Below are 12,551 nucleotides of genomic sequence, written 5' to 3' on the forward strand. Positions count from 1 at the left end.
GGGCTGGGGTGGGGGTGGGGGTGGGGGAGCTGGTTTCTGCTTGTTTGTGGGCTCGGCTCTGGCTTCTGACTCTCCTGCTCCATGTCCCCTACATCCCGTTGCCCCCATCTCCAGCACCCCAAGGGACCTCTATCGCTGCACACCAGTTCCCCGAAAGAGGGTGATGAACTGGCCGACCTTCCCAGCTCTTTCTTTGCCTGGTGCAGGGTTGTGAAGGTGGGGGACCTGCAAGCAAAGGGGAAGTGTCTGGGTGCTGATTTGCATATGGGCGAGATGCCAGCCCAGCTCTGAGGTTCTGGTGGAGGGAGGAGGGGAACTGAGGGGGTTGCCCCCCTCCCCCAGCAGGGAGAAAAAAGTCTCCCAGGCCCCTTCTCCATTTATTCGAAGGGCCTCCTGTCCTTTGCTACCTTCGCCCACACTTCCGGCTACCAGGAAGTCCTTCTAGTGGTCTAACCTCAGTCACTCCTGCTGTCGGAAGGAGCCCCTTTCTTCACCTGGCTCGACGCCAGCCCAGAGGGCTGATGAGTCATACCCTCTTTTCCCTTTTGAGATGTCACATGACTGGGTGGGGGGGGGGAGGCTTGAGGCTCAGCTGATCTTCCTGAGGTCAGCAGAGAACTTCCTCCTTCAGGCCAGATGGGGCCATCTGTTCTGCTGTAGGTCCTGTCTGGACTCATCCCACAAAGGCTGCCAGGCTGCAGAGTGGTACAAGTGGTTCCTGTCACATGCTGAGCCCCTCAAACTGCTCAGTGGTCTTTCCCAGCATCAGAGTCTTTTCCAGTGAGTCAGCTCTTCGCATCAGGTGGCCAAAGGATTGGAGCTGAGATAACACACTGAGCTCAAAAAGGCAGTCACTTGCTCAGGCTCTGTGAGGGTTATTAGCCTGCTTGCTCTCAGATCCTACTGGCACTTCTTTGCTTTGCTCTGTATCACAGGGAACTACATCTCCCAGGTGCCTTTGCACCCTGGTTTCCAGGTAGTTCCACCTGCAGTGCGGCACATGAAACACAAGGCAACCTGGTGTGGTTTCAAGAGGTTGGGCGAGGAGCGCCGCCTCTGGACCTGCCGAGCTGGTATCTGGCTCCCCACTTCTACCTGTGTGGACTTGGGAAGGGGCTGTCTCCTTTCTGAGCCTCAGCTGTCCCATCTGTCAAATGGAGATCCATTCCTTCATCAGCTTTTTTTTGAGCACTGACTGTGCTGGGCCTTGTACTAGCTGTTGAGGCCACAGCAGTGAACTAAATACACAGAATCCTGCCTTTGTGGTGCTGATGTCCTAGAGTGTTGGGTGGGGGGGTTTGCGTGGGGGAATACAGACAGACAATCACAAAATAAATGAGAACTTCCCTGGTGGTCCAGTGGTTAAGAATCTACCTGCCAATGCGGGGGACACAAGTTTGATCCCAGGTCCAGGAGGATTGCACATGCTGCAGTGCAACTAAGCCTGAAAGTTGCAACTACTGAAGCTCTTGAGCCCTAGAGCCTGTGCTGTGCAACAAGAGAAACTGCTGTGATGGGAAGCCTTCCACACTGCAACTGGAGTCTAGCCCTCACTTGCCACAACTAGAGAAAGCCCATGAGCAGCAACAGAGCCCCAGTGCAGCCAAAAAAGTACAATTTTTAAAAAATTGCAAAAGTGAAATACGTGTATGTTACAATTTTATTTTTTGGCCGTGCTTCTCAGCTTGTGGGGTCTTAGTTCCCCGACGAGGGACTGAATCGGGACCCAGGGCAGTGAAAGTGCCAAGTCCTAACCATTGGACCACCAGGGAATTCCTTCCAAGTTTAAATCGAGTGGTTGGGAAGGTCACCCTGAGAAATGACATTTCATCAAAGTTCCGAAAGCGACAAGGAAGGGAGGCACCAAATTAATTGGGGGGATGAACAGTCTTCTAGGAAGAGAGTAACCCCGTGCAAAGGTCCTAGGGCTGAATCTTGCCTGACTGTTCTAGGAAGAGTGAGGAGGGCCAAGTGGGTGAGGAGAGGATGGGGAAGAGCTGAGTGGAGGGAGGTGATGGTGGAAGGTTGCGCAGGTGAGTTGCAGAGAGGACTTGGGTTTGCATCCAGGCGTATTGTCTTGGAGGGTTCTGACAGTCTAACTCAGGTTGCTTTAGGTGCACGTGTGCTAAGTTGCTTCAGCTGTGTCTGACTCTTTGGGACCCTATGGACCGTAGCCCGCCAGGCTCCCCTGTCTATGGGGATTCTCCAGGTAAGAATACTGGAGTGGGTTGCCATGCCCCCTTCTAGGGGATCTTCCTGACTCAGGGATCGAACCTGCGTCTCTTACATCTCCTGCTTTGGCAGGCAGGTTCTTTACCACTAGTACTGCCTGGAAAGCCCTTCTAGATGGTAGGAGCTGAAAAATATTTGTTGATGATCACAAGGGGCATTCAGGCAGAGGGAAAACAGGAACAAGGTGTAAAATGTAAAATACGGAACATTAGGGGTGGGGAGAGACATCATACTAAGGGATCCCAGGGTAGGTGAATGAGGGTGAGGACTCCGCTTGGATGAAGAAATTGGGGGAGGCTTCCTGGAAGAAGAGATACTGGAGATGAGCCTTGAAGGATGAGCAGAAGCCCACTAAGCAGATGTGACAGGAGCTCTTAGCTCAGGTTCCAGCTGTTCGTTTATTGTCATGTGTGTAATTAGTGGAACAATTACAAGAAGAGCTAGAGTGGGCAGTCATGGGGCCTCTGAGCTGGCTCTGGCCCTTAAGGCTACTGTATCAGGATAGCACTAGCTGCTGTACGGAGAAGGCAATGGCAAGCCACTCCAGTACTCTTGCCTGGAAAATCCCATGGATGGAGAAGCCTGGTGGGCTGCAGTCCATGGGGTCACTCAGTCGGACACGACTGAGCGACCACACTTTCACTTTTCACTTTCACGCATTGGAGGAGGAAATGGCAACCCACTCGTGTTCTTGCCTGGAAAATCCCAGGGACGGGGGAGCCTGGTGGGCTGCCGTCTATGGGGTCGCACAGAGTCAGACACGACTGAAGCGACTTAGCAGCAGCAGCTGCTGTAACAAATAAACCTTTTCAGTGACTTAATTCAATAGAAATTTATTTCCTGTTCACCTAGTCCAATGTTCCTCCTGGTATCAGGAGGGAGGTTTTTTTCTGATGGCGTGATTCAGAGATTATTTTCATTTGTGGCTTTGCTATCCCTCAAAGTCTCAGCATCATTTCTGTATGCAGACAACAGGAGAAATGAAAGTATGCAGAATGCAATTTCACTTCTTAAATACATTGCCCTGAAAATGATGCATACAATGAATACTCACATTCCATTGGCTGGAAGTAGTCATATGGCCACACCCACTTGCAAGAGGGGATGGAAATGTAGTCTTTGGCTGGGCAGTCAACTTTCCAGCTGCAATTCCATACTACAGAAGAGAAAGCATGAATTCTCATGGACTTCCAGTGGCCTCTGCACAGGTAGGCAACAGGAATAGAACTAAGGCCTGGGAGCTGCTATGAGATACCCAGCTTGCTTTGTGACCTTGAAAAAGTTCTTCCTCTCTGGAGTTTTTTCCTCTCTCTGGGTGATGAACATTGGAGACTAGTGGCTACCTGAGGTCTTTTCCAGTTCTGGGAATTGATGGGTCGGTGAATGCTCCTGGGCTTTCCAGCTGAAGCTAAGAAGATGATGGTGAATGCAATCATCGTGGTGATGATGGCGGCGATGATGATGATTGTGGTGGTGGTGACAGTGGGGGTTATGATGGTGACATTGCTGATGGTGATGATGGTGGAGATGAATACGACGATGGTGGTGGTGGCAGTGATTATGATGGGGACGCTGATCATGATGATGAAGATGTTGATGGTGCCGATGGTGATGGTGATAATGATGATGGTGGTAGTGGTGATTATAATGGTGACACTGGTCATGATGATGAAGACGGTGATGATATTGATGGTGATGATTATAAAGATGATTATGGTGGTGGTAATCACAATACTGATGATGTGATAATCATTATGGTGATAACAAGGATGATAGTAAGGATGATAATGACATTTTCCAGATATTGAGGTCTCACACCATACTCAACCCTTTACATGGATTATTCTATTGAATTACAACAACATGCCACAGTGGGCATTATGATGGTCCATTTTATAGGTGAGGAAACAAGTTCAGAGAGGGGAGGTGACTTTCCCAAAGACACACAGCAAATAGGAGAATCTTCTCTTATCCTTTTGGCCACACCTCGAGTTTTGTGAGGTCTTAGTTCTCCAACCAGGAACTGAGCTTGGGCTCTTGACAGTGAGAACATGGAGTTCTAATCGCTGGACTGCCACAGAATTTCCTTCTTGTATCCTTTTGGATTAGGGGCACTGTGGGAGTTTATTCTCCATCCTGTTCCCTACCTTACCATCCCAGGCTCTCTGTCCTGGCTCCAGGGATTAAAGATTGTAAGTTTTAAAGAGAGCCCTGGAGTTCAGTGATGGTCACATGAAAGATGTTCAGTGAAAAGTCATTCTGGGATTTTAATAGTAATTGCCTTGAATCTATAGCTCAGTGAAGGCTGAAAATTTTTAAATATTGAGTTTTTCTAGATAAGAATTAGTACATACTTCACTCTAGTTATTTAGATGCTCATTCATACCTTTCCATAAAATTTTATAATTTACTTCATAAAGGATTTGTAATTTTTTTGTTAGATATGTTAGATATTAACCAACTTTGTTGTTTGTTTTACATTTTGTTGTTGTTTAGTCACAAAATTGTGTCTGATTCTTTGTGACCCTATGAACTTTAGCCTGTCAGACTCCTCTGTCTGTGGATTTCCCAGGCAGGAATACTGGAGAATATATTACCTACTCCAGGGGATATTCCTGACCCAGGGATTAAACCCGTGTCCCTGAATTGGCAGGCAGTGAGCTCTTACATTTTTTAGGTGATGGGAAATGATATCCTTTTAAAATCGAATCCAGTTTTCATACAGGGAAATGCTCAGTTCTTCAACTTATTGTTCAATTAGTTCTAGCAAACACGTACCCTTGTGCAACCCACACCCTTATCAAGACACAGAACTTTTTCATCATTTGCAGCCTTTCTGAGTCAATCTCTTCTACCCTACCCACCCCAGAAGCAACCACTGATTTGATTTCTATCACCATAGTTTAGTTTGGCTTATTTTAATATTTCACAAATGTTATCTTTAAAAAAAACACATTTTTCTGATTGATTGTTGTTGATGTGCCGATATGTGACGCACTAAGTTGATTTTGTATTCAGTGACATTGCTATTTTATTGATTCCAGTTATTTATGTGTGTGTTCCTTGGGGCTTTCTATGTTGACAGTCATATCATCTGCAAAACTGAGCATTAATGTCTTTCTTTTTTAATTTCCTTTTCTTTCTATGTCTTGTCTGACAACACAGGCTAAGATCTTTGGTGCAATATGCATAAGAATGAACAGTGGGCACTCTTGCCTTTGTTCTGATGTCAAAGAAAATTTCTGCAGCATTATGCTCTTAAGTGTAATGCTTTGTTTTTTACCTAAGACAAAGGTTTAAATTTTCTTAAAAGTATTTATTTATTTGGCGGCACCAGATCTTAGTTGTGACATACAGGATCTTTAGTTGTGGCATGTGGGATCTAGTTCCCTGACCAGGGGTTGAACTCCGGCCCTCTGCATTGGGAGTGCGGAGTCCTAACCACTGGACCACCAAGCTAAAATTTCATAACACTATTTGCACCATATTTGTTTTACCCTGACTTCTGTTTATAGCACTTGATCCTGGTTTTCTTTGAGTAGGATGTTCTTGCCTTAAATACATTCATTTATGTTAATGCTCATTTTCCACATAGAATGGCTTAAGTAGGCTGTGGATGTAGAAATAATTCAGAAGAAGATACAATCTGAAGATGAAAGTGTGAGATACGAAGATGCAGAGAACAGTGTGTATCAAATTGATTCATAAATGCAGCTAAGTTTGTACTCCAGCTGTGTCTGTCCCTGCCTGAGTTTTCTTATCTATAAAATGAGTATAATAATTGTAATTATTTTGTAAGATTATTGCAAGGATTCCATGGTATCTCTCATATGAATATGATTACATATATTTAAAAAATTTAAAATAAATTTCCCGTTTCACTGTTTTAATCATTTTTGATCTGACTTAAATGTGGCCATGTGAATGAGAGCAAAAATATTCACAAATATTGAGGCGGAATAGCCTCCCAAAATCTACACTTTTTAGCTACATAGGAATTAATGACACTGAAATGATAATCAGGGTCTTACACTGACATTTTAGAGCCCATAGATGTTGTGTGACTCATTTTTACCTTTTTCAAACGCAGAGAAAAATTGAGAATCACTTCAAAAGAACCAAAGATTCAGTATCAGGGATTCTATTAATATAACTCACTATACTAATAGAATCAAGAACAAAATACACTTGCTTGTCTTGTACAGGTCTTTGAAATCACTTAATCAAAGTCAACATCCATTCCCGATTCAATGAAATAAGCAAATACAAAGACTTTCCAAGAAGCTAGGAATACAAAGAAACTTATTTAAATGGATAAAAATGTTTCTATAAATTAGAAGTTTGGGATTAACATATATACCCTGCTATAATAGATGACCAACAAAGGCCTGCTGTGTAGCACAGGGAACTGTATTCATTATAACAACTTATTTTTTGTTATTATTATTTTTTTGACTGCACTGGGTCTTCATTGCTGCGCTGGCTTTCTCTAGCTGCATCCCATGGGGACTACTGTAGTTGTGGTGTGTGGGCTTTGCATTGCAGTGGCTTCTCTTGTCACAGAGCGCAGGCTCTAGGCTCATGGGCTTCAGCAGTTGCAGCATGTGGGCGCAATAGTTTTGGTGCAGGGGCCTTGTTGCTCCACAGCATGTGTGATCTTCCCTGATCGGGGATTGAACCCGTGTCGCCTACATAGGCAGGCAGATTCTTCACCACTGGACCACCAGGGAAGACCTTGCAAAAACTTACAGTGGAAAATAATCTGAAAAAGAATTATCTATCTATATCTGAATCACTTTGTTATACACCTGAAACTAAGGCAACATTGCAAATCAACTAATACTTCAGTTTAAAAAAAAAAGAAAAAGAAAAACATAGTTTCTGTTAGGAACCAACAGCGAACGTTATAATTAATGGGGACACACATAGTAGAAGCATTCCTGTTTAATTTTTAAATTCATCTTGGTGAGCTGACCTCTACACAGAGAGAGTAAAACTTTCAGAAGCAGAGTAGAACCATGGGTACAAGGAGCTGGGGGTGGGGGGTGGGAAATTAATGGGCAGATATTGGTTAAAGGGTATTAAGTTGAAGTTACATAGGATGAGTCAGTCTGGAGCTCTAGGGTACTGTATGACTGTACTTGGTAACACTGTATTGAACACCATAACTACGCTATGAGAGTAGATTTCAAGTGCATTCATTACACACAAAAACATGGTGACTACGAGAAGTGTTAATTAGCTTGACTGTAGTAATGCTTTCACTATGAATAAGTACATCAAACCGTCCTGTTGCTTACCTTGTATATATATATATATTTTTTTATTTGAAGATACATACATTTAAAACAATATATAGAAAGTGCTGAGAATGGAACACGTGGCAGGTGCTCATGGTGACTTCTGCATGCAAAGCAATGAAGTTATAGTCAAGAAAATCGACTCCAGATTCACACCATCTTGGAATTAAATTTCAGCTCTTCCATGGCCTTACTTTTGTTTGTTTGTTTTTATTTGGATTTTAAAACAATGAAGTATAGTTGATTTGTGCGTGCTAAGTCACTTAAGTCATATCCAACTCTTTGTGACCCTTTGGACTGTAGCCCACCAGGCTTCTCTGTCCATGGGGATTCCGCAGGCAAGAATTTTACGGTATTGTTAGTTTCAAGTACATAGCAAATATGACACAGTTACATATATGTATGCAGTGTGCTTAGTTGCTCAGTCGTGTCTGGCTCTTTGCAAACCCAGGGACTGTAGCCTGCCAGGCTCCTCTCTCCATGGGGATTCTCCAGGGAGGAATACTGGAGTGGGTTGCCATATATTCTTTTTCGGATTCTTTTCCGTTGTAAGTTATTTCGAAAGTATTGAGTATAGTTGCCTGTTCTATACAGTAGGTCCCTGTTGTTTATATATTTCATAGTCAATAGTGTGTATCTGTATATCCCCATCTCCTAATTTGTCACCCTCTTGGCCTTTCCCCTTTGATAACCAGAAGTGTGTTTCTATGCCACGTGCTTACTCTTTTTCCTTTTCTAACTGCTTGTTTTATATTGGAGTACAGCTGATTAACAATGTTGTGTTAGTTTCAGGTGTACAGTTGGGTGATTCAGTGATACATATACATGTGTCTGTTCTTTTTCAAATTCTTGTCTCATTCAGGTTGTTACATAATATTGAGCAGAGTTCCCTGTGCATAGAATTTTTTTTTTTGGCCACACCTCTGCAACTTGTGGGATCTTAATTCACCAACCAGGGATCAAACCTGTGCCCCCTGCACTGGAAGCGCAGAGTCTTAACCACTAAACCACCAGGGAATTTCCAGCCACAGAGTCACTCTTGGAGTTAATAATCTTGGGCAACTTTCCTTGCCTATTTGAACCTGCTTCCTTTTAGGTAAAATGGGCATTAAAACCCTGCAGGGTTATCAAGAGAATGGAACAAGTCTGAGTGCCCAAACACATAGAGTTCAGTTCAGTTCAGTCGCTCAGTCGTGTCCGACTCTCCGCGACCCCATGAATCACAGCACGCCAGGCCTCCCTCCACCACCAACTCCCGGAGTTCACTCAAACTCACGTCCACAGAGTCGGTGATACCATCCAGCCATCTCATTCTCTGTTGTCCCCTTCTCCTCCCGCCCCCAACCTTTCCCAGCATCAGAGTCTTTTCCAGTGAGTCAACTCGTCGCATGAGGTGGCCAAAGTATTGCAGTTTCAGCTTTAGCTTCAGTCCTTCCAATGAACACCCAGGATAAGCATCCCCAAATACAAATATTGTAGAATCACAGAGTCATTGTTGCTGTTGCTGTTTAGTTGCTAAATCATGTCCGACTCTTTTGTGACCCCGTGGACTGTAGCAGCCCCCCAGGCTCCTCTGTCCATGGGATTTTTCCAGGCAAGAGTGCTGGAGTGTGTTGCCATTTCCTTCTCCAGGGGATCTTCCTGACCCAGGGGTTGAACCTGTGTCTCCTGCATTGCAGGTGGATTCTTTACCACTGAGCCACCAGGGAAACCCATTATAGGTTATTATAAAATATTAAATATAATTTCCTGTGCTATACAGTAGCCGGGATATTTCATATAAGTGGAATATCAGGGATATTTCATATAAATATTATCAGGGATGTTTCATATAAATGGAACCACAAAATATGTGACCTTCTGTCTGGCAGCTTTCACAGAACATGTTTTTGATTATTTGTAGCATGCATCAGTCCTTCACCCCTTTTTGTGGCTGAGCTTTATTCTATTGCTTAGCTACGCCTCATTTTGTGTACCCAGTATCAATTGATGGACATACATAGATAAAAGCATAAAGACAGAAAGCACACTAGCGGTTGCCAGGGAGAAGGAGGGGAGAGAAGAATGCAAAGTGCGTGCTTCGTGGGTGCAAGATTTCCTTTTGGGTGACAGATTGTCTTGGAACTAGGTGGGGTGATGATGGCACAATACTGTGAATGCATGAAATGCCACTGAGGTGGACATTTTTAAATGGTTAATGGTTATAATGGGCTTCCCTGGTGGCTCAGCGGTAAAGAATCCACCTGCAGTGCAGGAGACACAGGTTTGATCCCTGAGTCGGGAAGACCTCCTGGATAAGGAAATGGCCACCCACTCCAGTATTCTTGTCTGGGAAATTCCGTGGACAGAGGAGCCTGGAGGGCTACAGTCCGTGGCGTTGGGAAGAGTTTCACACGACTTAGCAACTAAACCACCACGGCTCCATGGTTATAGAATAGATAACTAATAAGAACCTACTGTATAGCACAGGGAACTCTGCTCAGTACTCTGTAATGTCAGAGAGGACCTGCTGCTGCTGCTAAGTCCAACTCTGTGCAACCCCATAGACGGCAGCCTACCAGGCTCCCCCATCCCTGGGATTCTCCAGGCGAGAACACTGGAGTGGGTTGCCATTTCCTTCTCCAATACATGAAAGTGAAAAGTGAAAGTGAAGTCGCTCAGTCGTGTCCGACTCTTAGCCACCCCATGGACTGCAGCCTACCAGGCTCTTCCGTTCATGGGATTTTCCAGGCAAGAGTACTGGAGTGGGTTGCCATTGCCTCCTCTGTGTAAAGCAACTATCCTCCAATAAAAAAAAATAGGGCATCCCTGTGTCAGATATTTTGTATACAACCTGAAGATCAATTGTACAATAGTATTCAATTCAGTTCAGTTCAGTTCAGTTCAGTCACTCAGTCGTGTCCGACTCTCCGCGACCCCATGAATCACAGCACGCCAGGCCTCCCTGTCTATCACCAACTCCCGGAGTTCACTCAAACTCACGTCCACAGAGTTGGTGATGCCATCCAGCCATCTCATTCTCTGTCGTCCCCTTCTCCTCCCGTCCCCAAACTTTCCCAGCATCAGAGTTTTTTCCAGTGAGTCAACTCGTTGCATGAGGTGGCCAAAGTACTGCAGTTTCAGCTTCAGCATCAGTCCTTCCAATGAACACCCAGGATTGATCTCAGCCTTAAATGCTTGCATCTACTATTTTTGAAAATAAAAATATTTTTACATTGCTCTAAAAAAAGGCTCTGTAATGACCTACATGGGAAAAGACTCTAAAAAAGAGTGGATATATGCATATGTATCACTGAAAAATTGTTGGAGAGCAGAAACTAACACAACATTGTAAATCAACTGTACCCCAATAAAAATTAATTAAAAAATGAATAAAGTAGTTAATGGTTAAATTTTTTATTGTGGTAAGCTATACATATTTATCATTATATATAAATAAAATAAGTATATAAATATAAATAAAATTTTATATGAAAATATACACAGTATATATATAAAATAAAACAATAATACTTGCCATTTTAACCACTTGTGTTGAGAGCCCCTTATACTGCAAGGAGATCCAACCAGTCCATTCTAAAGGAGATCAATCCTGGGTGTTCATTGGAGGGACTGATGCTAAAGCTGAAACTGCAATACTTTGGCTACCTCATGCGACGAGTTGACTCACTGGAAAAGACTCTGATGCTGGGAAAGGTTGGGGGCGGGAGGAGAAGGGGACGACGGAGAATGAGATGGCTGGATGGCATCACCGACTCTGTGGACATGAGTTTGAGTGTACTCCGGGAGTTGGTGATGGACAGGGAGGCCTGGCGTGCTGTGATTCATGGGGTCGCGGAGAGTCGGACACGACTGAACGACTGAACTGAACTGAACTGAAGTATACAATTCAGGGGCATTTAATACATTCATCATGTTGTGTCACCACCACCACTATATCCAAAACTTTTTCATCATCCCCAACAGAAACTCTGTGCCCATTAAACACAGATTCCCCATCCCCTCCCCCAGCCCCTGGTACAGCCCCCATCCTAATTTCTGTCTCTATGGATGTGCCTTTTCTAAGGACCTTATATAGATGGCATCATACAGCTTTCATCTTTCTGTGTTTGGCTTATTTCACTTAGCATAATGTTTTCAAGGTTTATCTGTGATGCAGCATAAATCAAAATTTCATTCCTTTTCAATGGCTGAGTAACATTCTGTTGTTTATATACACCAAATTGTTATCTGTTAATGGTTGACTTTGTATCTTATGGGTTTTACCTCATTAAAAAAAAATGAAGGGGTAGATCTAGCTTCAGGTACAGCTTGATCTTTCATGAGAGGGAGCTGTGCCTTCTTTTACCTCTACTGTGCCAGACCTCAAGCCCAATGGCCAGGAGACAACTTCTCCCCTGTCCCCTTTTGTTTCCTCCAACCTCATTTCTTTTTCCATAGTTCCTCTGCCTTAAGAATATCCGCACCTTCCTGTCTACCTGCTACGAAAAGTTTGGCCTTAAGCGGAGTGAGCTCTTTGAGGCCTTCGACCTCTTCGATGTGCAGGATTTTGGCAAGGTAAGATGGGACTGAGCTGCCTGTGAGCTGGACACCGAGTCCAAAGACTGGGCTTAATTCATTTCCATGAATGTCTACACCGAACACACCAAGCGTTGTCAGGGAAGGACTGCTGGGCTAGAACAAGTCATACAGCAGGTGCGAAGAGCCTTGCTTGGAACACGTGGAACCCAGTTTGAGTCCCTGTTCCATCACTTGCTGTGTGACCTCAGATATGTGATCTCTGAGCTCTAGGTCCTTTGTAACTTGGAAACAAGACCATCCCATTCTGTCTGAGTGGTTATGACGTTTGACTGAAACAAAGGGTTCTGGTGGTGGGTGCTCAGTTAAGGGAATGGAGACATGCTGACGTAGGGACATAGGAAGGCGGGAAAATTCTGAACTGGGCACCCAGGGACATGAAGTCCAACCTCAAGGTCAAGCGCTTGGAGGCTGTGTTCTGGCATGTGGGTGGGCAAGGGG

The 12,551-nt window shown here is 44.3% G+C and overlaps 1 protein-coding gene across 1 annotated transcript in view; it reads left to right on the plus strand.

The window, feature by feature from the left end:
- The window catches only part of VAV1 (vav guanine nucleotide exchange factor 1), a 73,306-nt gene that overhangs the window by 19,185 nt on the left and 41,570 nt on the right, over positions 1-12,551 (plus strand). Inside the window, exon 2 of the mRNA XM_055430455.2 lies at positions 11,973-12,089. Coding sequence (XP_055286430.1) covers positions 11,973-12,089 — 117 coding nt within the window. The remainder of the gene's footprint in view (positions 1-11,972; positions 12,090-12,551) is intronic.

This window comes from Moschus berezovskii, chromosome 8 (assembly GCF_049115385.1).
Source record: "Moschus berezovskii isolate FMDL1 chromosome 8, NW_MosBer_1.0, whole genome shotgun sequence".
In the NCBI taxonomy this organism is placed as follows: domain Eukaryota; kingdom Metazoa; phylum Chordata; class Mammalia; order Artiodactyla; family Moschidae; genus Moschus; species Moschus berezovskii.